Source organism: Anguilla rostrata, chromosome 1, assembly GCF_018555375.3.
Source record: "Anguilla rostrata isolate EN2019 chromosome 1, ASM1855537v3, whole genome shotgun sequence".
NCBI lineage: Eukaryota > Metazoa > Chordata > Actinopteri > Anguilliformes > Anguillidae > Anguilla > Anguilla rostrata.
Genome location: NC_057933.1, coordinates 27583995 through 27610902, shown reverse-complemented (window position 1 = coordinate 27610902; position 26908 = coordinate 27583995). Strand labels below are relative to the sequence as shown.

Sequence of the window (26908 nt, the reverse complement as noted above, 5' to 3'; positions counted from 1 at the left end):
TTCAATGGACCGGTCCCCTAAATTTTTACACCTTAAAGTTTTTTTTCCTGTAACTTACCATTCCACTTGCTAGTATCTATTGACCAGCGTAGATCCAAGGGAAGTTAAAAACCAGTCACACACTGCTCCCATAAACTTGATGACAGATTAAATGACAAATTAGCACAGTTCATTTTTAAGTGTACGTCTAGTTGCTGTTACACTACGAAAGTTGAATGAACATTATCTGGATACTTTGAGCCAAAACATCCACACCATGTGGATTTGTGTAAGCAAATGATGCTGGGGTGAAAACTGGAAAGTTCGCTAAAGATAATCTACAGCAGTATAGGGCGTGGCTGGTTCTAAAGAGTAACTCCTGATTGGTTTCCGATGCCCCCTGTGGCATCGCCCGCTTCCATCCGTTTGAGAAACGGACACCGGAACGCATTAACCACGCAAAACGGATCGGTTGCATATTTATTGTTCATTTGATATAGTTATGATTCTCTAGTAAGTACAATACCGAAATAAACACATTTTAAAAAAAGTTTTTCTGAAACAAAAATAGTAACAAAAGCATGTACACTGTATACTACATTTTAATTACAGAACAGTCTACTCTCCAAAAAAGGCACTAAATTCTGAAATAGAAGATATAGGAATTTTTCTCTCATAATGATACAACAGTGATTTAATTTATCTCGTTTATATGTATTATTTTTGTCCACATATTCAACAAGGACAGGTGACAGGGACAGGTAAGGTTTCCGAGCCCTGGAAGATTAAAGGCAGAGCACTCCCGTTCAGGGAAGGGGTCATGGGTCATGCCTTCCTCCCCACATCGACAGGCTCGGAGCACAACCGCTCTGTGAAGTTACAGTGAGCGAGCCCCTGGGCCGACACAGTCTGTCCTGAAGTCTCTTCGTTCCAAACCAAGGACTTTGATTTGTTATTGCCATCTCGTTTGTTTTCTCTCATAGCGGAGCACAGTTTCAAGTCCACGACCGCCGACGGATCGGCAAGGCCAGAAAAAACGACTCTGTTATTCACAGCCACCCTCAATACCAAGTTATCCACAAAATATGTCTTTTGTTTCTTTTTACACAATTTATATACCGATACTACACACAAGACACACACACACAGGCTTGGATTAATACTTGATTCTGCCTGCTTGACAGCTATACGATATTTTCATGTATAAACACATTTTTCGTAATGTTTGCCACGGAACAATGGTAACTCGTAACACACTCGACGTTTACTTTCATTCTGGAGGAAGCCAAACTTTGTTTCGATACCCAATTGCTTGTGGTCAACAACTGCTCTGACACAGTTCAAGTTCTAAAATAATATCAACCTTAACACTTGTAACGTGTGAGTCAATTTAATAGCGGAGAGACGGTTTATACCAGTGTTTCTCAACCCTGGTCGTGGGGACCCACTGCCCTGCACGTTTTATATGTCTCCCTGCTCCAACACACCTGATTCAAAAGAATGGATCGTCATCAAGCTCTGCAGAAGCTTTGATAACGACCCATTCATTTGAATCAAGTGTGTTGGAGCAGGGAAACATCTAAAACGTGCAGAGCAGTGGGTCCCCAGGACCAGGGTTGAGAAACACTGGTTCATACGCAAACACATGGAAGCTGAGAAAAGGGAGTACCTTGAAGAACACACAGGTCTTCGTTTTAAATGTTTGCGAGATAAAATATACAGGAGAGTGCAGAGCGACAGCACACAGGTGTGAAGTCTGCTAGCTGTCCTGCCCTTGAGGTTGAGGACCCTGGCAGGGTGGAATAGAGACTTAAGTGGAAGCAAGGCACACATCTTAAAATGGCTGACCACTGGCTACAGCAAGTCCAATGCCACCGCTGCCCTGCAGCTCCAGTGGGTTGTCTTAGTTTGGATATGCGCTGTTCTAATAAGTCCTACTACTAATTCAGGGATCATTTACCAATTATTAAAATAAACAGAAAAAAGCTTTACCTAAAATACCGGGGGTGCTTTGCCTTTAAGAATAATCACAGTTAAAAACACAAACAGGCAGGTAGTTTACATAAAAAAAGCATAAAATGGAAAAGAAACAAACAAAAGTGTTCAATATTAAAACTTTTGGCTTTTAACAACAAAAGTTTTCAAAAACATAACAAAAAATCGTCTCATTTCATTCTATACATCTCTGCTTAGCAGAATTATACACAGGAAGAACAACAACCCGAACAAAAAAAAAAACATTAAAAATACATTTTGTCTGATTAATTTTTCAAGGTTTTTTTGTTTACCTTGTACAACAAGCATTTCATATAGAGACAAGCGTTAGGTTACTTGATAGCAGTGCCTCAAAGATTCTGAAGCGGCACAATTTGCCAGTCAGCTTAGCTGTCATCCAACAGACAGTACTTTAAGAAAGTACATGACAGAGAGTACTTAAGCAAAAAAAAAATTATTATTTTTCATTTCACGTTGCCAGCAGCATCCTAAGAGCCAATAGGATAACACACAAAGGGGGAAATGACCGTTTAGTTGCTAGCTTTTCCGTCTTCCCCCGTATTCCAGAGAAACAAACCACCGTACCACGCCTGCTTCATTACAGTCTGTCCCCTCATGTGCCTAATGCCCAGTCGATTAATAATCTGCGTTCTTTAAACAGGGACAAAGAACGGGGGAAAAAAAGTAGACAATGATGCGTTGTTCTCCTGGGATTGGATACTACTATCCAACATGTCAGTCAGAATTTCCTTCAACAAACGTCTTGCCTGTGGTTATGAAGCATCTGAAACTCATACCATTAGATTAACCAATATTGACCAGGAGGCATACACTCCAGAATGTTTTGCCATACGGTATTTAACAGTCAAACAGCAGAAAAGGAACTCAGACGATCATAATCAATTCCAACACAACCCTTATAAGACCAAAGGACTGATTAGCATTTCCAGCCCACCTGATGTCTCAGGGAAGGCTGAACCATTAATTATCCCTACGACTAGTGACCGTAGCAGTTTTGCCTCTATAACAATGTATGTTCATAATAATATTCTGTAGTGTTCTTAGTAACCAATTTCAATGTACTTATATACTTTTTAAAAAGTATTTCTGGATAACAGTGTCTGGTAAATTAATTAGATATAAAACAATGTATTCAACAGTATGTATTATAAGCATTTCTGGACAGCAGGAGCATCTGCTATGTTCTTAAATAATTCCACTTTAAAATCACTTTGGGTTCAAGCAACAGTCAAATGTATTTCCATTTACGACTCACAAGTGCAGGGCTCTGTCATGCCTGCGTGTTTGCTGGGGGTGGCGCCCCCTGCTGGCATGACTGTCAGGAGGCTGGTGCGTGTATGTGTCCCCCCCCCAGCTAAGCAGCTACGGGGATCACGGCCATCTCACCCCCCAGCCACCCGAGCACCGTGCCGCCTGGGACTGAGTTAGTCTATGACACGCAGATCCTCCTCCTGTAGTTCAACACACTTTTGATCGCTTTGGGATTTTAAAGTCACGTTCTCCACACAGAAGCATTTGTATTTCATAAATTTAAATTAAAAAAACCCTCATTTTGATTGAGCAATGATTCAGAAAAAAAAAACAAAACATAAAATGTCCAAAATATATAATGTCCCTTTTTTTTCTTGAATCACCACGGGAACGAAGGCTCGCACGCTGTGGCACAAGCTCTGCGTTCGCTCAGAAAATCTGCTACGCTAACGGCCTCTAGCGTCTCTCTAAAACGCGCTATGCTAGCAACCTCGGGTCTCCTCCCGAAATGAGACAAGCTAGAGACTTCCAACCCTGCGTTCTTCTGCTACGTCGTACGTGAGCTAACTGGAGAAGCGACGCCTGTTCTACTGGAACGTCGTGCGCGAGGTAGCGCCGGTGGGTGGGGGGCGTGGCACCAGTCGCTACACCGTATCGCGCGGGAGGTAGGACGGGGGGGGGGGCTAGAGTGGGATACGGAGGTACGGAAGTGCAACCAAGGAAGAGAGGGACGCCGTCTTCCTCGGTCACCCGTTCACGAGGGACGGAGAGACGGAGGAAGGGAGGGAGGGGTCGGGCGTCCGGAGGTGGTTATTGTATCAGGTGCTCAAACAAAACACTTTGAAAACAAAAAAAAGGTTAATGATAAACTTAAGCATTTCAGTCTTAGATTTACACTTAAAATCTTATTTCTATTGCTTTTTTACTGAACAAAACAAAACGACTGCCAGTGCAGTGGGACAGTTTGATTCATTCCAAGATTTGACAATGGGGTCAGGCAATTTCACTTGCCAAACAAAAAGTACCTTAAAACAAGATAATATTTTCCACTTGAGAGAAAGAAATAAGATTTTAAATCTCGAGACTACGAGACTAAAACACTTAAGACAGAATTTTTTTTTTTTTTTTTTTTACAGTGAAGGAAAGACAAAACACCCTGAAAGTGAACAGAATCCATGCCAAGGGGGAGGCGAGTGGGGTCCTATGAAATGAACTTTCTAATGGGCAAAAGCGTACGTGGTTATGCTGTACTCACACTTAACCTGTAGATATATAGAAGAGGAACGTGTGGAGTCCAATCAAGGAGCAGGCAGGGTTGCCATGACCACGAGAACATGAGGTGGGGGGTGGCTTTGGGCGTGAAGCAGGAACTCACACGGTGTCACACGCGGCTTTGGTCATCGTTTAGTCCTCCCGCCCCACGGCGAACGCGGCCCCATCGCACGCGCTCACTTCGCTTCGCTGCCCTTCCCTCCCCGCGCTCCTGCTCCCCGACCGCCTCCTCCCACCCCCACCCCCCCCCCGCGCGGGTCGCCTCCTCAGTCGTCGTCCAGCACCTCCGTCTTGATCTCGCCGCCGGCCCCGCCCTGCTGGGCCAGCGCCAGGATGGAGTGGTTGACGGCGGCCATCTCCACGGCGAGCGTGATGGGGTCCTGGTGCTCGCCGTGGCTGTTGCTGTCGTCCTGGAGGGATGGGGGAGACCAGGAGACAGCGGTCAGTCTGGGGCCCCCCTCAGCCTTCCCCGGCCCCGCGCCCGGCCGTCCAGCCGGTGGGGCCCTCTGCGGTCCCGCGCTGCCCAGGCTGGGCCTGGCCGCCAGCCAACTGGGCGGCAAAACGGGCACCTAAAAATCGCAAGAAGGATTCGTTTTTAGTTTCACCGCTCCCCCTGAAATCAGGGCAGTTTATTTTAGGGCATTTGATTTTAGGTTGGTGCGGTGCAAAGGGAAGAACTAAAATAGCTTTCAAAGACAAAATGAAGGCTTCAGCGTAAAGCTCACCTACTCTGCACTGTCACACTTGGCTAATACTGTAATACTACTCCGTGTGCTTGTATTTGCTCAATACTGTCAGATGCAGGTCTAATACTTCTCTGTTGTGCTGCATTAACACTGTTGCACCTGTTGGACAAAATTAAGGTACCCCTGTCCGTTTTATTCATTAATCTAGAACATTCAAACTTTCAAAAAATTTTCAAGGAGGACTGAAGCCCAGACTTTGGTTTGAGAAAGTGTAACTTAGTCAAGCAACCGACATTCCAACGGCACGAAGGCAAATCCATTCCTTTCACGCTTTGTTGGTTTTCGGCTTGGGTTTCAGCAGGTTAAACCCTTTCATCGGTTAATCTTTCTGCTCTTAAACTCTTAGCGCTTAAACCACTCAGTCACGCAAACGTGTTACGGAGAGTTGTTAGTGATCACTTAATCGAATCTTTCAAAAATTCTTAACTCGCAGGAAAGCATTGTTCCCTACATAAAGGGTCTCTTGTCGTTTCAATTTATTTACCCTATTTACCAGATTCCCCATTCAAATAAGTAATTAATTCACTACACGACCCCTCCACTCTAATGAAGATGGTGAAATAGTGCATATGCAACAATCAGTCACACTGGCATCAGTCATTCATGAATGATCAATCAAATTGATGGCAAAACATTTAAGCAATGTTTAAAATATTTGTACTTTATTTTTTATAAAATCATACACTAATACAGCAATACATTTTTTTAAAAGATGTTCAGTATACGAACATACAGTGCTGTTCATTCATGAAATGTGTTTTCCTCATTTAGAAGTTGGTACCTTTAACAAAAGGAATATGGAATTAATCGTCTAAAACTGTCAAGCACAGGTGGGATTTTTCATTACAAATAATTCTGCAAGCCTGTTAAATCATCTCCTCCCAAACACAGGAAACCCTGAAATATTTATCTAATACATTTCATCTTCATAATATTTATCTGTAAAGCTTTCAAACCCAGTGGCATGTCCACAAAGGTATGCTACGTTTGAGCTGTAAGCATCCAGAAGCCTGTTTCAATCTGTTCTGTGTAGGGTTTGGGCCCAGGAATGTTATCGCCATGGTTTGTCAAAGAGGTTTTGAAAGATGTTCTTTAACGATTGACTCAATTAGTTTTGGTGTTTCACAAATGGCAACCTTGAGAAAGTGGTGACAGCTCCAAACATTTCTGTTGCGCGTCTAGCATACCTGTGTGGGCGGGGAGAGGTCAAATCTGGGTCGGGGGAATGGCCTCTTTTCAAAAAAGACAGCATCGCAGGCCTGCAATAGTTTACGAAAGTCATTTTTGCACAGTTGTTACGATTTGGAATCAATCAAAGGTACAAAGGACCTATGGACCGAGCCAATGTGTGTTCACTCCCCTTACAACGTTGCCCATAACCCTCAAAAGCAGCAAGCTTGCGGCTGGGTTGAGAATGGACTGTTCCATGTACTTGGGAGGGGGAACCATTCAGTGAACTGGGTATTACTATACATTGCAATTTAACCCTGACCAGGAAACAGCTGCAATGCTGCTGCACGGACAAGACACTGACAACCTGATATTCAGTGTTCCTATTTGTAATTCAAAACTCAAGACTTTCCAGTAACTTTCAGGGTGTTTAGTTTCATTTCTTAAGTTTTCATGGACCTTTTTTTATAAATTATGATCATATAATGGACTAGAGTAAACCATTAAGACCTTTTGTATTGAAAATCCCACTCTTACAGTGTAACCAGTTTAACAGGGTTTTCCAGGTTGTGTGCCTTTGAAAACAGAACAATAATGTCACCGAATTCACTACAGCTAGGAATTTCATTGTGTGGGATGTGCAGCAGCTTTTCTTAAGTGCATTAAACCAACATAAAATCAAGTATCTTCTGGCTTCACAACACTGGATTTTCTGCGTTCAAGTAAGCACTTTCAAGGTTTTTAGGGACTTGAGGGAACCCTCTGTCTTCCGCTACCTGCTCGGAGTAGTCGTTGCCATCGACGTCGTCGCTGTTGGAGTGGCCCCCTGGGCTCTGAACATCGATCCCGTGGCTCTCCAGGATTGCTGCTTCTTCGAAAAAAACAGAGCTTTCCATAACATATCAGGCGTTTCCCGCATGACACAGCATCCCTACAGAAAATCTACAAATCGCTGACTTCCTATAAATAATACGCACATCAGTGGGATCCTACACAGGACCCAGAGCCCCTGTTGAGGAACAGCACAACACTGGCTCCGTAGAGCAGGACCACCCAGCCCTGTTCCCGGAGATCAACCATCCTGTAGGTTTTCACTCCAACCTTAATAAAGCCCACCACATTCAACGGCCAGAGATCTTGTTGAGCTGCTAATTAGTAGCATCAGGAATGTCAAATTAGGGTTGAAATCAAAACCTACAGGACGGTAGATCTCCAGGAACAGGGTTGGGCAACCCTGCAATGGAGTATCCACAGAACACTGACCTACTATAGATGAGCCACACGTCACTGACTCCGTACAGATGAGCCACACATCACTGATTCCCTATAAATGAGCCACAGGTCACTAACTCCTTATAGAAGAGCCACACGTGACTGAGTCCCAATAGAGGAGTGGTTCCCAACCTTGGTCCTGGGGACACCCAGTGTATGTTGGTTTTTGTTCCAACCAGAGCTGCAATCCCAGAATATTAACAAACTGATAATTTTTCTTTTTATGTTTAGAGGAATTGTTCACCCCAGCTATTTGTGACAATGCGGCTTAAGAGGGTAAATAATCCCTCTAGACATGAAAAGCAAATATTAAGAAAAATTAACAGCTTGTTAAAATCCTGGGTCTGCAACTGTGCTTGGAACGAAAACCAGCATAAACAGGGGCTCCCCAGGACTGAGGTTGGGAACCACTGCAATAGAGGATAATCCTAATGGTGCTGGAAGAGCAGCGACGTCTCAAGCACTTAAATAAGGACTGCAATGGAGCGGAACACAACTATTGTCTCTTATGTGGTTTCGGTCTGCATGAGTGACTGAACCTCTTGACAGAAGCGTGTAAGAGCACCCCCTTATCTCCGGCTAGCCAGATGCTACGCTGTCTAAAGTGAACCCGGAGATATGGCCCCCGTCCATACAGCCCAGTACATTACCGATATTCGCTCTCCTCTTGATCTCCTTCCGTCGGTTTGCAAACCAATTGTAGACCTTCAGGGAAGTCACCCTCTCCAGCTCAGTCAGTTTCTTCCCTGGGTAAAACAGATAATGCTCCCACATCAATAATTAAACACGCAAAAAAATTAAACAACAAAAAAAATGTCAGTTATTTTAAAATTAAACACAAAAAATGTTTTTCAGTCATAATCCAGTCAAAACTACAGTGAAGCACTGACCACTGATACAGGAAGCGAATGGGACAAGAACCTTTTTTTGGACACGGGGAAAATGAGGACAGGGATGAGCTACCTCTGTATGTATCACTTCCTATTTTTCTCAGACGCCGTCTCAAAAAAAACCTCCGCCATCTGTCTGCACTTGCAGCACAAACGGCTCTAAACCCTCATATGGCCACAGCCAGACACTCATGGAATGTAGATTTGCATAATCAAATCAGTTTGCTTGACTATGACTTTCTCGCATATTTAACGATGGCGCGACAGTGTGCGCAAGCGTATCCGATTCGTTCTGGCCGCCCGTCTCACCTGGCTTCTGTATGACCGCGTTGCAGGCATTGGCGATCTCTTCTCTCTTGGCCTCGTCCGGGTACTGGTTCTCATTGAAGTAGCTGGAAAGAGAGCGTGGGGTGAGAGTTCTCACCCAGAAGCAGCGCGCTACGGGTATTTCACCCGCTGGGATTTCATTGGCTGCGTACGGACAGCCCCGCCCTCTCCCTCCCCTGCCTGCGGAATGATGACAGACAATGTCACAACTATTATAACCCTATTTCACGATCACTGGTTGATTGTCGTATGTTAATGGTTGTTCCTCTGGCCAAGCCGCCATTATGGCTCTGTATAACCACACCCAGTTTCATCGTTTTCTTAAATAAATCTTTGCCAACTTCAGCTGATGTGTGGTGAATCTTAAGAACCAAAATGGCAACTGATTTGTTTGGCAGAGATGTAAAGTAGTGGATAGGTGCCTTAGAAGTATAAATGCTTCTGGAGTGGGTCTAGACTCTAGAGCCATAGGTTCTAAATGCTGCAACTGGAATAGGGGTTTTATCACAATACTGTTTTTTCCAATGTCTACATTTATGTTTCAATGGTATGTTGTATTTGGCCACTTGGTATGGCAACAATGACACATTTTCTTTCACCGCCGGGTGCCAAAAAAAAAAAAAAGAACTATGAAACTAAAAATAATGACACATTCAAGTCTTGTTTTAGTCATCACACTCATGACACTAAGTCATGCCTTTTGATGGCCATTTACAGTACTTGGCCCCTTGATTATTGCTCACATGCATTTGTTATTATTATTTTAACTGATTTAATACTGCTTCACCATGGTATATATGACTTCATATGCATGGTATTAACCTTAGACATACAATGCTCTCTTTCACTCTTTCTTCTTTAAACTCTTTCCCCTCCTCCTTCTCCTTCTCAGGTCTCACCTCTCCATCACGGCGAGGCACTCCTTCCTCCAGGTGAAGCGGCTCCCTCTGCGCAGGCGGAAGCTCCCGGGGGCGGAGCTTATAGGGGGCGGAGTCTGCATCCACTCCATCTCCTCCAGGGCCAAGGGGGTAGGGCGCATGGACAGGGTGGCGCCTGGGGAGGGGCACAGGGGCAGCAACACGAACGGCGTCAAAACATGGGGCGGAGCAACGAGGACAGCGTCGCAATGTCAGCCGCAACATCAGCTGCCAGGGACGCTAGCCGCACTGCAGCGTCAGCAGAGCCGGTGAGCCCTGCACCCGACCCGACCCCTGACGTTATGACTGGAAAACCAGTCCTTCGACAACAATGGGCAAAAACACACCTGCACAAACACAAACAACAAAGCAAAGCCTCCGACTGGCCAATTCCAGTTGTAGTCCCCATCATAATGCAGGTAATGTATGATGTATGATATGGCATTGCGTACAAAAAACAATGTAAATTCATGACAGCTTGCCTGCCTATAACAGGAGTGTTGGCGATTAAGTTATGGAGTGCACCGATTCGCACTCTTCTGCTAGTACCAAAACTCACCATGAGCAAAGCCGAGAGCTAGCCGCAACTCGGCTTTCCCAATCCTGACGAAGCTCACCCGGCTGGCTTCCGGTGCCTTGTAAACTGAGCTTGGCAATATTCGGAAGATTCAAATGCCTTGCATTTTCCAATAATCAGAATCATTTTTTTCCCCACATATTGTATGTCTGCCATGCTTTCATTTGAGTTGTGATAATTATTTCTTATTGGCTGGCTATCACAGGTTGTTAGGAAGCAATGTGTGACACCTCCAAATAGACTCAAATCAACCAATTTCATTGGATAAAATCTTTCTCCATCTGGGGGCTGATTCGGCAACGTGACCAGGCGGCTGAGGAAGGTGCGAAATTCCACCGCAGCGGCAGGAAGTCATCCTCCCCCCAGCGTTTAATAAGAACACCCTGAACCCTGCACCCCACCGCATAAATAATGGAGTCTCTGCAGCCATTATTGGCAGATAGCCCGTCATTTGAAGGACACCAGTGCAGCGAGACTCTTTTCTTTCTCTCTCTCGCTCTCTCACGCACACCTGTAATGTCCACAGAAATGCACACTTATTCACACAGAACAGACACCACTAGTCAAAACAGTCAGTCTCCAAGCTGGCCTCATAGTCTCTCCCGGCACAAGTGCTATGTTAAGAATAATGTCAAAACAGTGATTATGATCTGTGACAAAACAGTGAAATGATCCAGGACTGTTGCCAATCTTAATTTCAGTTTCAACTGCCAAATTTCATTGGAGAACATCAAATCTCAAATGTACTTCTCCCATGATCCTTCTGTCCCCATGATCTCACGCCATCCACAAAAATATTAATACGGCCTCAATTCAACAGGCTGAGGGGCACCACCATCCTCCAACAGACCAGTTCAATGGGCATGTTAGGGAATACTAAAGAAATACAGTCAAAAAATTTAACTGAGGTCTCTCCTCTAACAATGTACTCAAATCCCCTTTGAGTCAAATTGTGAGGTAAAAATCAGACTGTGTATCCATTTTACATTATTTATGTATAATGTCAAACATCCCATGCTGCTGGAAAAATTCACTGGACCTCACTGCTCTGATTGGGGAGTGCCATGCCCCTCCTAGCCCATAGAGGGCGCCACCACCCCCCTCCACGCCATCACACACACACACACCAGACGATGCTTCATGCCAGAGACTAGACACAGCTGGAAGCACAGACAGAAACAAGGACACGTTGGATGGAAAAAAAACATCATACTTTTAATAATGGATCGATCGCATCGAACAGCTGTAAAGGGACTGAGTGGGTGGGGCGGGCGGGGCGGGCGGGGCGGGCGGTGTGCTCTGGCGATGGGGATGGAGGGGGGCATTACCGGGCGAGGTCTTCTCCAGCTGGTACCAGCGGAAGAAGGCCCTCTTCTTCTGCTCGCTGAGGTCCGAGCCCTGCTGCAGAAGCCAGTGGGAGATCCGGCTCTGGCTGATCCCTGAGAGAGAAGCACCACAGAAATCACCACCAATACTACACCACAGATCTACAACAGTAGGCCCGAAACTGTGGTCCACTGGGGGTTCCAAACTGGTGCCATTATTATCATTATATTTAATAAACTATTTTTATCTGCGACCGTAACTGCGTTCGACAAACCGCACTGCCAATTTGAGGAAGCGTAGACATTCGTGGTTCTACTCCGAAACGTGTGGTGTCACCAGCTATTTCTATTCACAATACAGTCTACAGCAAAGCTGGCATAGTGCCATCAGAGAAAGACCTTTCATACACGACTATGACCTGCAGTCCACGGGTGCCCGATAGCTAGATTTTGATGAAACACGGACCCCTAACTGACCAAACTCTTCCATACCCCAGGGCGATGCAATCACCAATTGCGTGTTGCCCCCTGTGGAGCTACTGGCCACAGTCAGCCCTGGCATGGACTGGATTTGCCATAACCAAATGAGCCACCGAGCAGTCCACTAACGCCAGCGTTCAGCAACCGCGTCTAAAATCAACCTTGTCTGGTATACATACATCCGTGGTAATCTTGTGATTAATTCAATATTTATACGATACTAAATAGCTCATCGGCATATCTATAGATCCATGAACTAAGAACATAAATGTAAACGTGAATGGTAAGTGGTGTCATTCCTGGAGGGGGAGGAGTGGTCCTACGCACCTGTGACCTGGGCGACCACAGCCTGGGAGATCCGGCGGTTGGCCAGGAAGGCTTTGATTTCCTCCTTGATGAGGTTGCTGTCCCTCCTGCGGCAAAGGGGGTGGGAGAAGGAGAGAGAGAGAGCGAGAGAAAGACAGTGGATAAGAGAAACAGGAAACAAAAGCGATGTGAAGAAAGGGTGAGAGAGTGCTATGAATCCCATTCCTTTTTGCACATCTGACTCGCATTAATATTAAACACGGATTTCACGCCCCGGCTGCAGCCGGCTGTGCTGAAGAGGGCTCGTTCTCGCACTTCAGCCCACTGACCTCATGAGCTCCTCCACCTTGTCGTCGATCTCAATCTCCTCGTCCGCCACGTCGTAGGCGTAGGCCCGGGCGGGGACGACGGGCCCGACGCCGACGCCGCTGCTGCCGGGGAAACGGGGCGGGGACAGCTTCCCGTTGGGCACGGCCGACAGGGCGTCGCGCCCGTTCTGGGCGGCGACGACGGCGGCGGCGGCGGTGGAAGGGGCGGGGGCCGGCGGGGAGGCGTCGTAGCCATTGGTGGGCGACGGGGAGAGGCTGCTCCGGTACTGCGTCTGGGTGGCGGCGGTGGCCGTGGCGGTGGAGGACGAGGCCGCCGGCGCGCCGTTGCTGCTGGAGGAGGACAGGGCGGCCGGGGCGGAGCCGCCGCCAGCGGCGGGGCCCCCGGGGGCCCTGGGGCCCGCCGCGTAGGCGGCGCGGTGGCCGAACTTCTCCCCGTGCTCGCGGTCCAGCCGCTCCAGGGTGTCGAGCGCGTGCAGGATCTCCCGCTTGGTCATGCCCGTGTGCCGCAGCCTCTGCAGCAGGTCAATCTGCTCGATGGTGAAACGCGGCTCGTCTGTGTAGTGGGACATTCTGCCAGGCCGGCCGGCCGGGAGGGAGGGAGGGAGAAGAGGACGACAGGAGAGCGGGGGAAGGTAACAAGCAGGGAGATAGAGAGGAAAAGACAAAGAAGAGGGGGAGAAAAAGGGGTGGGAGGAAGAAGTTAATTTTAAATAGTGAGGGCATGGGCAACTCAAAAAAGGTACATTTTTGGTGAAATGAACACATACCATACGCTTAATGTGAATCTGGGCTTCTGGGTCAAATGTGTCTGCACATAGCCCGCTGAGCAAGTGGCTATTTATGAAACAAACAGGCGGTGGCGTTTTTTTGGTAACTGAATGGCCCATGTAAGGCTGTTTTGAGAGGAAAGCACCTTTTTCTTTTACTTGTGCCAGTTTTTCTAGTCTCGATTGCAGTTTCAACACTGACGTTGGCTCCCAAAGTCAGCTTTCTGTATTGGGAAGAGTGCCTATTCTTCTACAAGCAGCTACCGCCAATTTTTTGTCAGTTTGTTTGGAGTGCATCCCGAACAATCTGTTTCTTGTCGCAGGATAACAAAAAAACAAAAAGCATCATCTACTTTCAACAAATACAGGGAAAAAAAAAAAAATAAGCAAACAAACATGACAAATCACCAGACTGACCGTGTGCAAACCAAATAATCAAAAGCATATCCTTAACCTCTGTTACTCCTGAATCAAAGTATTGCGATTTGCTGGCTTGTTATGAAAATTCATATTCCGGGGCATGGCTGAAGGCGGAATCCACAGCCAGCATAGCAACACGGACAGCTGGAAACGTCCTTGAATAAGAAAGAGGACAGAAGGGCCGCAGGAGCAGGCCATCTGGTTTGTTCATCGAACATCTGTGGTGTCACCTTGATATCTGACAGAGCAGACACAGAGCACAATCTCAATTTAGAGCTACCCTGCACAACACTGCTCGCATGAAATGGCGATAAAATGTTCAGTGTTGGAAAGCAATGATGTGGGATTTATGGAGAAGAGGGAACTTGCTACTTCATTCTTACAAAGTTTCGGAAATAAATCAAGACCAAAGTTAGAGGAAATATGAGCCCCAATAACAAAGCGCCTGGAAAAATGCGCCCGTTGACATCTAGCTAAACAATTACGCTAAAGATATTCATCATAAAGAGCTACGGCCTGCTGGTTCTTACTGCCAAAAATGCACACGGGCATTCCAGAAACCGTGCAATAAGCATTCATCTCTGAAGATGCTTTTCCAATATCGTCATATTTCACGTTGAGGTTCGCACCACCTCCGGCTTGATGACATTCAGTGCACCACGCCCCCTCATGCTAAGAAACAGTGACATTTCTGGCTTGCATTTTCACTAGCCTTACACAAGCACACCTGTCCCTGCGCCCAGAAAACAATTACCCGACCGCTCGACGTCTTAACCAAACCCACCGGATTCGCTGCTCATCTTTGATTACAGCCACTCCGCTCGAATTACGTTTAATTGCGTTTTAGTTAGCAGCAAACAAAGTTACACGCAATTAGCATTCAAGTGCAGCTCATTAAGCTCGTTTGGACTGGGAGTAAATGGGCTTGTTTGAGGAACTTGACGGTGTAATGTTGGGTAATCGGCTTCATCGACCTGAAAGAACGAACGCTTTCTTGAGAGAGAAAGCGCACCATTCATGCACAGCATTAAACAACACAAGGGTTTGGCTCTCTAATTGCAGACTTGAGAGCTCACTGAAAGAGTAGCCGAGAAAACAAACACCTGCAGCTGGGGGAACGGCAACAGATTTCTTTCAATCGCAACTGTAGGCCCATCCTGTCCCATCACTGCAAACATCTTCTTGTAATCTGGACAGGCCATCACAGGCTAGCACGTCGTGTCATGAACGTGGGCAGCCAGCCTCTCGTTTCGTTTAAAAGTGCCCACACGGACTGTAACTCTTAATAGCATGGAATTATCTGAAGCAAAAGGTTATTACGAGTCAAAAACTGGCTAAAAATGTTACACGGTTGTAATAATTGTGGGGTTTTGGACAAGCATTACACTGGGGTCAATAATGATACCCCTCAATCATTAGTGTACACCAAGTATGCTCAAGCTGCCTGAACGTCAACTGTGCAATTTCCGAATCAATGCTGGTGGACAACCTGTGTTAAGAGGATAACCTGTACAGGAGGATAACCAGTGCCGGATGGAGGATAACTTGTTCTACATGAGGATAACCTGCGCCGGACGGAGGATAACCAGTGCTAGACGGAAGACAACCTGTGCTGGATGAAGGAAAACCTGTGCTGAAGAATAAATAGTTGACCTTCCTGGGTGACACTATGGTCAAACCTGACCCTAGGGCCCCACTGAAATGGCCTGAGCCCGTTCTGGGGAGTATGATGCACTCTCGCAACTCATTTCATAGCATGAGTTCAGAACAGTTAAATGGCAGCCTCCAAAATCCTTTTCGATTCCTTTCCCGTTTGTCCAGGGTTCCTCAAGGTCATGCAATGAAACAGGAAGCCTGTGGGAAGTTCTCATTCCATGAAATCGCAATTAATACGCATGTTTCCGCTAGCCGGGCTTCAACTGCAGCGGCATCCTAACTCTGGCACGGGGTCTGCAGGTTTTCACCATCAGCATTTCACATTCACCGCTGAACCCGATCAATTAACGCAGCGAATGAGAGGCGATTACCTCGCCTCACCTGGGCCCTGAACGCGACGCTCATTTCGAAGCGTAAGCAAAAAGCGGATCGACTGATGCTCCCCAAGGGCAAACGCGGACACCGCCGCACTACGCTAATCACAGCAGAGAAGGCGAGCCAACAGAGAGGCCGAGTGCTGGCCCAGACCAAGGTACATATGGAAACAGCGTAAACATAGCCTGGGCCTCGCTAACTTTTAGCAGATGTAAATAGCTTCGGTTCCAACTTGGGTGGTGTAAACACCCTATTCGTTTACGTCTTCTAGAGGGAAGAGGATATTCTCTCTCTAACTCACGCTCACACTCACTCACTCACTCTCTCACTCTCACTCTCTTACACACTAAGGTTCTTCAATACACAATTTCAATGGAACATTTAAATATCCTTCACAATATCAAAACACTTTCCTCCATCAGTGCAAATGCCACCAGTCACTATTTAGAAAAGTAAAGTGGTATCTCGCTCACACACACACTTCCTCTGGTCCACTTGAGTATAAACATCCCGTAAATGTATTCCGCTCCTAAGCCAGATGTGTACAATACGGGTACGATGTGTACGGCCGCAGGCTCTTTGCCCTACAGCTAATACATCACTCTCCTCCACTGCTTTTTCCAGGTTCCCACGCCAGGCTACGCATCATAACCTGTGTTGCCGAAAAGCGATCACCAGGTCGAACAGGCGATTCCTCGACAAACACAGCGCTTTGCTCGAACGGCCTATGGGGGACTATACCTTTGACAGGGCAAGTTCATTGAACACAGATGAATAGAACCGTCATATGCCCCTCCTAAAGGGGAAGGATTCTTAGCGGTGGAAAATTCCAGAATACTGACCTTCAGAAGAGGAGAGCAGAAACAAGACAAGTTTTCCTTATCTCATTAGTAGTTCTGCGGGAATAAGAATTTCCTTATCAAAAGAGCGGGCAGCTCATCTTTTCACAAAAACACACAAGCGGATGAAAGCTTGCGTCTTTGTCGGTTACTGTTTTTGCAGCTGGGAGAGGACCTTGACATATTAAGATTAGCCTACACTGTACTCCGTGTAGCAGAAATTAAGCCCTTAGTGCACTTGTAAGCCATTACAACAATTTCAACATCTTCCATACCTTACTGTAAACTTTCTTTCATCATGCCAAGAATCTGAAACCGAGGGAGAGCTACCGGGTGGCTCAACCGGTTTAGGCACTATTCTAGTGAACGATCGGATCCCACGGTCCGGCGTCTAATCTGGACCGCTGCAGTAGTGGTGACTCTGGCCAGCAGCCCAGGGATGGGAGGGTTCCAGTCCGCCAGCGTCTCGCTGCACACCAGCAATCAGGCATCTGGTCAGTCAGGCTCTGGCAAGTCTGCCTGTCGAGCTGCACGTTAAGCATCTTCTTCGGCAATAAAAAAAACGGTAGCTGACATTTTGCATTTCGGAGGAGATAACGTTTTTGTCTGTGCTCTCCCAGTTCGACAAAGGAAGCCGGGAACAACGTTGCAGTGTAAGCAAAAAAAAAAAAAGGGGGGGGGGAAGCATTAAAAGAAAACTATATTTCTGCTGACGAGTGACTGGGGATCCCTTATACTCGTTCAGCTAAAAGTGGGAAAACAACCTTTTTTTTCTTTTTTTTTTTAACAGTCTTCACCATCCAATTTCAGGAACTTTAAAATATCTCCAACATCTGATGCATCTGCAAACTCTTTTCTTTTGAGGCTAGAATCAATTTTGCTTCAAAAGTGCTTACAAAGCAAGTCCAAATAAATGTAGGCTAACTGTTATGATACAAACTCATTCTCGCCTGTTTCTCCCACAAACAAATATTTATCTAAAAATCAAATAGGAGGTTGATTATTTTGCAAATGACAATCCGCCTTTGTGGTACTGGGATGTTCAGATACGAGCTTAACATGTACTGAAGCTAAAACGTTGAAAGTGTGTTGTAAAGAACACTGCTTGAGCTTAAATATACTCAACCATAATACTTGAATATAGGCTATACGATCCTGATCAACTGCTGAATGCCCAGCAGCACACTGTCTAGGCAGCAGCAGTCTTAACATAAATATTACGTATAACCTTCAATAAAGCCTCCACATCTTCATACAGTCTGAAGAACAGCGCTGGTTGCCGAGCGACAGATATTTTGATGATGCGAGATAAGAGGCATGCGGTGGCCGACAAAGTAGCCTATGCAAAGTGTTAAAGACTAATAATAACTGCATTTACTCTGGGCTGGCCAGCCCGCAGCATGCACAATGAGAGCTGCTGGATAAGAATACATACAAAATTCATGTGCATAAAAATGCTTTGAAATGGCAGTTACACATTCAGCCCTGAGTTCAACTTAGCCTATATTCTTTGTTCCCTCTCTCATGTTTGACTGTCCATAGTTTTTTTCATCTCTTGTTTTGATGACATTTAACTTCAGAAAATATCTGCTTAAATAAGAATTTTTTTTTTTTTTTAAGTCAATGTGCAGCATCTGACCAAAAAAAAGAATCTGGCCATTTGTGCAGGAAGTGCAACGTAAACTGGTTAGAGCAGCTGGCTTTGGCAAACTTGTTAATTAGTGACACAGAGTTGTTCTGAAAGGCCCTGCAAAGAGAGAGAGTATTAAGCAATACTAGTACTAACCAAACATCCAGTTAACCTTCAGAAACACTAGAACCCAGTCAAATGTCTCTGCTTTGAAAGATAGAAGAGACTGGCTCTCCCCTCCCTGCATGGAGGACTCTCCCAGCGTCTGGCCCTACAGTGGTGGAACTTTCTTCCCAAAGTGGTCAGGACAGCAGAATCACTGGCCACCTTCCGACACAGACCGAAGACCCGCCTCTTCAGAGGGCATTTCTATTCTCCTCACAACCCTGACCTATAGCACTCCCTACTTTTGCACCAATTTATACAGGTTAAGGTATTTTATGGTTTTAGGTAATATTTTCATTGCCTTTATTAATCGTATTAGGAACTGTCATGAATATACACTGTATTTATCATTTGTGCTTTGATTTTTGGTTAGTCCAGTTAGCCTGCACTAGCGATGCAACAATGTTACTTGCTGGTGGGACAGTGGTTAAGCAGGTCTGGCACTATTACTCATACTAACCATGTGAATGCACTTATGTTTCTCCAAAATTGTAGGTCGAGGGCCTGCTATATAAATGTAATGTAATAACAGTTTGTAACCAATAAATAAAAACACAGAAAATGGCAGACACCAAATTATCAGAAATGATCACCTTCGTCACAATTTTTTAGCAGCTTGGAAATACAGTATTAAGCTATATTTTGCAGCCTAGGAAACATTTTAAGATTGGGTAAAAACTTCAGCTTTGCTAAACATAACAAACTCACTCAGACAAATTCTAAGCAAAATTCAACAGCATTGAACATAAAAAAGAAAAACCCTCACAATTACTATGGAATATGAGAATACTGTCATCGGACTATGGAACAATGGACATATAAATGTTTTGCTACTAGGCTATAATGTTTGGGATTCTTTTCTTATATGTTATCCGATCATTGGAAATTACTGGGACAAACTATTGATTTTCATCCATTTGAAAAAGCACATAAAAGACATACTCAAAGGAAGAAACGAACCAATTGTATTCCCTGACAAGTGAATGGGAACCTTGTTGCCGCACTAAGAACTCTTGAGGGCATGCAGAAAATCCTCTTGTTCAAATGTAACATCCTCGTCAAGCATTAGCTTGTGAAGACTCATTAACTACCTAAAGACTACAATCGCTCCAATAGTACAAGGCTCGAAAATGAATGTGGAAAATTTCCATTTCCCGCTGAACAGTTCCATTGAGCTGTGCAAAAACAGCTGACTGAAATTGAAGGACTATTCTGCATGCATATTAAACAGGAAAAAAAAAATTATGAAGAGTGCAAAAAGATAAACAAATGACGAATTGACTGCTTTCACTGCTGTCGTATTTCCCAGCAAAAATAAAAGTGCTCTCAGTTCCAAGATATTTTCACAGGTCTACAGTACTTCAGCCGCTTCATAAATCTCTGATTTTGGAAAATTATTAAATTTGTATTGTGATTACGCAACAAAACTGATAAAGCTGTTCAAGAAAAAGCGTTTAATTTAAGAAGAGAGAAAAGCACACTGGTTTCTCCCGGTAACCGATTTGACCTACTTACCTGGCTCTTTGTAAAAGTAGCAGCAGTCAATTAGGTAATTAGCATATGAACTAAATGTTTGAGGAATAGCAAATGGCTGGTCTTGCAGCAGTGCCATTATTCCTGCTCTCAGTGCAAACAGTAGTTTCTTTTACAGCGTTCTTTCAAATCCAGATGAGGACTCTTGGCATAACAGAATAGTTTTACTGAAGGTGCATGAACAAGCAATGGGACCTGTCTATTACCAGCAATTTGAGTCTGTTCAACCCCAGTTCAATCCGTTAAGTGTCTCCCACACTTACTGTGATTAAACTCAACTCCAAATCTTTACTTTGAGGTGTGAGTAAACCCTATTCTATTCAGGTCAGGATTTTAGCATTACTGGATCACAAAAAAGTTATTGTGGACAGAATCACAGCATCGGCAATTTAACCTACCTGAGGTTACTTAAAGCCTTTGGAATTTACCTCGATGCTCTGTTCCATTTTCCCTCGCCATTGTCAATACTAGTCAGTATAAACTTCTGTATTTGGAAATGTTCGAAACTGGTTGATTCACACAGAATACAAATAAGGCGTGATGACTGATATGTCATTACAAACATCAGTACAATTAGGCCATTCAAACCGTCCTGCTGCAATGGAAGTCCTGTGATGTCAAGTTCACATACTTTCATATCTCTTAGGCCTACACAGTAACAATTATACGTCGATCCACGTATAATCAAAGGCATTCCATTGTCCCGGTAAACACAGATCCCTAAAAAGGAAGGGAACGGGGTACGGAGTTCCAAAACCTCTTACGCCGTAACAGCTAACTACAGAAAACCGCCTCTAATCTGATTCCGATACAATCCATTATAGTTATCAACAATGTAGCGACACTAAGAATAATCATCCGTACTCTTGAAGCACCGCAAGAAAAAATCGAAGCAGTATTTCCAAGAACTAACTTTTGCACTGACCCCATAGAAAATCCATTATTCTGCAAGGCGGACTATATAAACCCAGGATAGCTGCCCCTCTTGATGATAGATCCACCTAGACTAAATGGTGGATGATTAAATCGTGAGCTAATGTTATATCAAGTTGGCTACCTATGGCAATGTTATCTAGACGACGCCCTCTTTTTCGTGCCAATGTGACGGACAAATAAACTGCTAAACAGTAAAAGCTAGCTATCATTATGTCTACAACATGCTACAGTACATACCGCTAGCAACTAGCCTATACAAACAATTAAAGTTAGCTAGATAAAGTGAACTTTAGTCCACTCAATCACAAAACGCATCAAGCAATGTGTAGGCGAATGTTAAGACATTGTTACTAAATGTGTCAGCCTTGCGTAGCTAGATAATTAACTAGCGATGCGAACTAAACATGGCCACACCGTCTCTTTGCCGCCAGCCATTGCAATAAATTACCCAACTGTACACATCATGCATCTGATGCACTGCTAGCTACTAGTATTAGCTAACTTGAAAGCTAACAACTAGCTAGAAAGCTAACGCCACGGTCTCCTTGCACTTTTTGTTCATCAGCTGGTAAACTGTCGAATGAACCGTTCTAGCTAGCGCCTAGTTTAACGTACTTAGCTAGATATACATAAATCATGAAGATGCATAGTAAGCAAGGTAGCTATTTATAATTGATTGCAGTGTGGCGTCCAGGACAACTGATAATTGCTTGCTAGCCAGCTCGCTAGTTTAGGTAGCAAGCTATTGCTAACGTTAGCAGATCCTAGATAGACACTGGAATGTCGAAGCTGCCAGCCAGCTAGCTATACAAAGACTTACCTTGATCTGTGAATCAAGGGCCTCCGCCTGCCAGACCATTAACGGAATAATATATGCGTCCTAAATTAATTTCATTTAACGTTTCAGACGACGTTACTAAACATGCAACCGAAATGTGTGCAAAGCCGTGCAGCCTTCTTTTTGCCCCTTATTTTGACTTCAAATCGAAGCGAGACTCTCTTGCCTTTGTCTGTTTTACAGCAGCCATATTGACATTATCAGAAAACGGCTCACGGTTTTGTGGGAATCGTAGTTCAATGACAGTGGGAGGGCGTTTTTTCATTTCTTACGCGTTTTCAAGATGTACAAGAACTCCAACGTTTCCAAAATGTACACTGTATATAGCTTAATCATTAATAAACACTTTTAGCATAACTTACCTCCAAATTATTAGTAATGTTGGGACGCATTAGTTTACGCTAAATTTGAAAAATCCCAAACTAATACACCTACTAATTAAACCACTGCAGTGGTTCCAAAATATTAGGAACTCAGTATATGATTAGGATTCAAATATGAGATGAGAATGTTTTTCATTCATAACGCTTTGTTATTTGGTTTGTTTAGTGCTGCCTTACTGGGTACTAGATTAAGATTGATCCTAACTAGATGTGTGCAAAGAACAAGCTTGCTGAGACATGTAAGAAAACACTTATGATGTTTAATTGCTGTGAAATGTGAAGAAGGAAGAGAAATCTGGATCATCCAACAAACCATTCAATAATGACAATATATATATTTTTTAAATAAATAAAAATAAAATAATAATGAAAAAATTTAGAATGGCATGTTTATGAGCATCTTCTTAATAATTTGCACAAATAGAATTAAGAAGTGTCGGTAACAATATTACTGATGTGAGAATGTATGCACATCAATTATGTCTTGACACAAAACGCAACTCTATAAAAAATGTAACCTATTGTGAAGCCCACGCAAGACCCTCCTGGCTGCCATGTGGAAAGGCCCATTATAGAGCCAGTAGGAGAGAGACAGCAGGAGGCAGGGCAGCCCCAGGTTGAGCTGAGACAGCAGACCCAATAGGAGGAGCCACAGTGCCGCTTCCAGCAGCAACATCGCTTTCCGGGTTGGGGAGAGTGACCCTACCCAGCGCCCAAAGTCACTGTCCCTTACCCAGTGACCAAAATCACTGAGCCACTTAGGACAACGCTGTGGATTGACAAGCAGAAACAGACAATGGCTTTAGTACTACACATAAACTTGTATCTCACTACTGAAGTACATAACACAACACCTCTGTAGCTACTGCTTGAAACCCGAAAGTAATTTCAGACATATTACATTACACTTCATCATATTCACCTAGGTTAAATATTAATATATGGTTCAATGTCCAGCACTTAAATTTAGTACCATGGCAGCAGTTTATGCTAGATAGATTTGTGAGTAATAGATTTATACTGGATATTGCTGCCTGCTAGTAATATCTACAAGCCTATATTTTTTACTTTTGTTTATCCTTAACCCCCCCCCCCCCCCCCAACCCCCCTTATATTGAATGTCTAATACAGTCTGTTGGCCCTTCTATCCTGGTGCTGGGTGTGTAGCAGCATCCTCCACCAATTTTGCCTTTGGTTGCTCCGATCCCTTAACTAACTACAAGTGACCAGGGTTGGGACAGATTCCAATTCAATTCAGTAAATTAATTTAAATTAATTTACAAATTGAAAAATTCCCAAAAGGTTATATGAGGATTCTGCTTTTATTAACTGTATTTTAGTGAATTTCCTGAAATTACTAAATTGAAATGGAATTGAGCCCTACCCTTCAATGGACTGATTTTTGGCCACAGTGGGTACTCACCAGTCTAGAACTCCCTCTCTTCAAACTCCTCGAGCGTCTGTGCCTCTCAGTCACAAAGGATCTACTGCCAGAACATCGGTCCCACACCCCTGGTTGATTCTCATTTGCTTTCCTAGTCTGCTCAAGCATAGCAGCACCCTGGTGGCTTGTCCTATGTGTGCTAAGCCTTTTCTCCAGTTATCAATCTGTTATCACAACATTCACAAGGGACACCAGTTTATCTAGGGCAGTTTTCTGAAATACAGTCATCCCTCAACAGGTCAACAGAGCCTTTCAGTCAAATGATCTATTGCCCTTCCCCATTAATCTATATACGACCACTAATTAAGCAGATTATGATTGACAGCAAGATTTCCACACTGTCACATGATGGTATCGGTTTATAAAAATTTACAGATGCAGCAGACATTTTTATACTGTTCGTTGGTAACTTTTTCCACAAAGCAATTTGGGTAAGCATAAAACGTGCTAGGCTATTAGGCTTACCTGAAACTGTTAAATTCAGTTAAATGCAAATACATTGGGAAAGTGACACAATTATTGGAGGCTTTTTAATTTCTTAAAATTTTTATCGCGCATTCATGCATCAAAATTCATCATCTTATCGATACCACTTTCTAGTTAGAATGCAAAATTGTGCTGCATAACTTAATATGATACAGTAAATTAAATAAATCTGCATAAAATAAAATAAAAGGTTATGGTCTTGTGAGACAAGTTGCTAGATTTTCTGTTGTGTTTATTTTTAAAATAGCTGAACTAACAATTAATTTTACGAATGTCTAAAACAAATAGCCTACGTTTTCTAATAACATTTCCGAATTTGTCTAAAGTTGGCTTTAGGCTATTGGCTGCCTGCAGTCGGACGAACAGCCTACGGTTTCTGCGATTTTAAGAGAGCAGGTGTTGCAGCTTAGCTAACAGGCAGCCACTACATACACTACTTACATTTTTAAATAGGGGTCGTTCCTATTATTTGATCGTTTAGGAAACCTTGCTGCAGTGAGCAACGGAAATTAATAGAAAGCCTACTGAATGTGAGCTTACAAGTGTCAGGGATAACTGCAACGGTTTTAGAGCATTTTACATACGAAATTCGAATTCTGAGGTTCAGTAGAAAAATAAATGCGCATTGATGTAGGTGGATTATACGGAAGACGGATAGGGCCAAAAAACGTATTTTTGTAGTCCTAAAAACCCGGAAGGGGGTTTGAGCCGTGAGTTCCCTTGGCAGATTTCCAATGCTTTTTCCCCATTGAGATGATAATTTCTGCCGAAAATAAAATCTTTGTTTACATAAAGTTAAGAGAGTTTCACGTTTTGTTCAACGACATAAATTACACCGATTAATGCAACAACTGTGAATTCCGAAGCTTTCATATGCTTTAAAAACGTAAGTTACTAACCAGTTGCTATACTGAAACTACAACAACGGTCACATACTGCCAACCACCACGAGTTTCCATACTAGTCCACCTGTACGCAACAACCATTTCAGTTTTAATTAATTAATTAATTAATTAATTTATGGATCTATTTTCTTGTAGATTTATTTAGAAATTATTATTATCTTATGCACAATTATATATTCCCACATTTTCAATTCATCCATTTATTTATTGATAACAGCCATACAAATTTCTTAAGAACCCTTGCCCTCCATAGGCTAATGTTGCCTCATTAAGAAATGAAAGATAAGTCTATTCAACTGTGGGACAGCAAGTAGGAAACTTGAACTAGGCCTATTTGTGGTCCAGCGTGAAGTGCACCCAAACCCATAGCCACTCCCACATTCGACGTACAAGAGGGTAAATAACCGAATAATGAGCATTTTTTAAAAATAGCGTAATATTTGAAATGTCACTTTGTTTCAAGGCTAAAAATAAAATAAATAAAAAACAGTTGTTTATATGATTTTTCATTTTTGTTTATAAAATAAAAAAACGAAATAAAGACTAAGTTATCATAAAGCTGCCATATACATTCCATAAGAACCCTTGCCCTCCATAGGCTAATGTTGCCTCATTTAAAAATGAATGTAATGTAATTCAAACATTCTTCCATTATGAATAAACAACAAAATTATACGATAGTACCTGCTCCACTATGACTTTAAAATCTCAGAAATGTGGCTTTTAAATATGAGATTAATCTTGCAAAATGACTTTAAAATGTGTGGCCCTAGAGGTTGCTTGGAATAACATCGGAATATGTGAGTGTGCATATAAACATACCCACTCATTGCTTCCACAATTGTAAAACTAGCTTAAAGTTACATATATAAAAGCTATTATTTACACACTGATAGATTTCTTTAGAGGACTTGGGACACATTCACCAAAGCACTAGAGGAAGGGAAAGAAGCCCAGTGCTTTTTGAAAGCGCTACTGACCTATTGTATGAGTCTAAAGAAAATTGACGATAAAAGTGACCATGATGGACCTGCTCCAGAAGTCTCAGCCATAGCTTCTTTGAATGTTGATGGGACTGACCAGAGCATAATGTTAAAGGTTTTGTGACCCCAGAGATGGCCAACGATGATAACATAATTTCATTAACAGCATTGTGGCCGTAGAGGTTAATAAGGATGTCAGCATTGTCGCCCCTGAGGTTGCTAATGATGACGTAATTGTGGCCCCAGAGGTCGCTAATGACAGCATCATGGTCCCTCAGGTTGCTAATGATGACATAATTGTGGTCCTAGAGGTTGCTAATAATGGCATAATTGTGGCCCCAGAGGTTGATAATAATGGCAGAATCGTGGCCCCTGAGGTCGCAAATGGTTACATCATAGTGGCATCAAAGGACACTAATAATAACAGCAGTGTGGCCCCTGAGGTTGCTATTGATGACAGCCTTGTGGCCCCAGAGGTCACCAATGATGACAGAATTGTGGCCCTACAGGTTGCAAATGATGACAAAATTGTGGCCCCTGAGGTTGCGAATGACACCCACCAGATTGTGACCCTAGGGGTTGAGATGGCTATGCTTATTGAGAACAGCACTGACAAAACAGAGGAGGGTGTGCTCATTGGGAACAGCACGGACCCAACAGGGTCTATGCTCAAAGGGATCAGTACTGACAG

At 43.8% G+C, this 26908-nt stretch overlaps 1 protein-coding gene and 1 long non-coding RNA gene across 15 annotated transcripts; both read right to left on the bottom strand.

Moving 5' to 3' along the window:
• Positions 1–445: 445 nt before the first annotated feature.
• Positions 446–22241, bottom strand: LOC135253588 (homeobox-containing protein 1-like). Of its 14 annotated transcripts, none has more exons than XM_064333069.1 (10): positions 21999–22241; positions 12858–13427; positions 12550–12635; positions 11746–11856; positions 9823–9976; positions 8906–8988; positions 8357–8452; positions 7211–7305; positions 6452–6523; positions 446–5087 (listed from the first exon to the last, which is right to left on the bottom strand). In XM_064333069.1, the coding sequence occupies exons 2-10, from the start codon at positions 13424–13426 to the stop codon at positions 4785–4787; spliced, it is 1569 nt and encodes a 522-aa protein (XP_064189139.1). In that variant the 5' UTR covers position 13427; positions 21999–22241; the 3' UTR covers positions 446–4784. The 14 variants fall into 14 exon arrangements, with proteins under 14 accessions (XP_064189139.1, XP_064189177.1, XP_064189220.1 ...); XM_064333107.1 differs by having other exon boundaries at positions 7211–7302; XM_064333150.1 differs by having other exon boundaries at positions 446–4928; positions 21999–22240.
• A 398-nt stretch (positions 22242–22639) lies between these two features.
• LOC135241807 (uncharacterized) lies at positions 22640–25005 on the bottom strand. Its single transcript, XR_010326120.1, has 3 exons — positions 24771–25005; positions 23823–24007; positions 22640–23168 (listed from the first exon to the last, which is right to left on the bottom strand). It is a non-coding gene; the product is annotated as an uncharacterized LOC135241807 (long non-coding RNA).
• Positions 25006–26908: the final 1903 nt, after the last annotated feature.

What these genes read in the sequence shown, in the direction of transcription:
- LOC135253588 (XM_064333069.1), bottom strand. Translation starts at nt 13,426, where the DNA reads ATGTCCCACTACACAGACGAGCCGCGTTTCACCATCGAGCAGATTGAC. An exon ending in CGCGGTCATACAGAAGCCAG is followed by an intron (nt 8,453 to 8,905) that starts GTGAGACGGGCG and finishes TGTTTTACCCAG; the next exon opens with GGAAGAAACTGACTGAGCTG. An exon ending in CAAGAGGAGAGCGAATATCG is followed by an intron (nt 7,306 to 8,356) that starts GTAATGTACTGG and finishes TTTTTTTCGAAG; the next exon opens with AAGCAGCAATCCTGGAGAGC.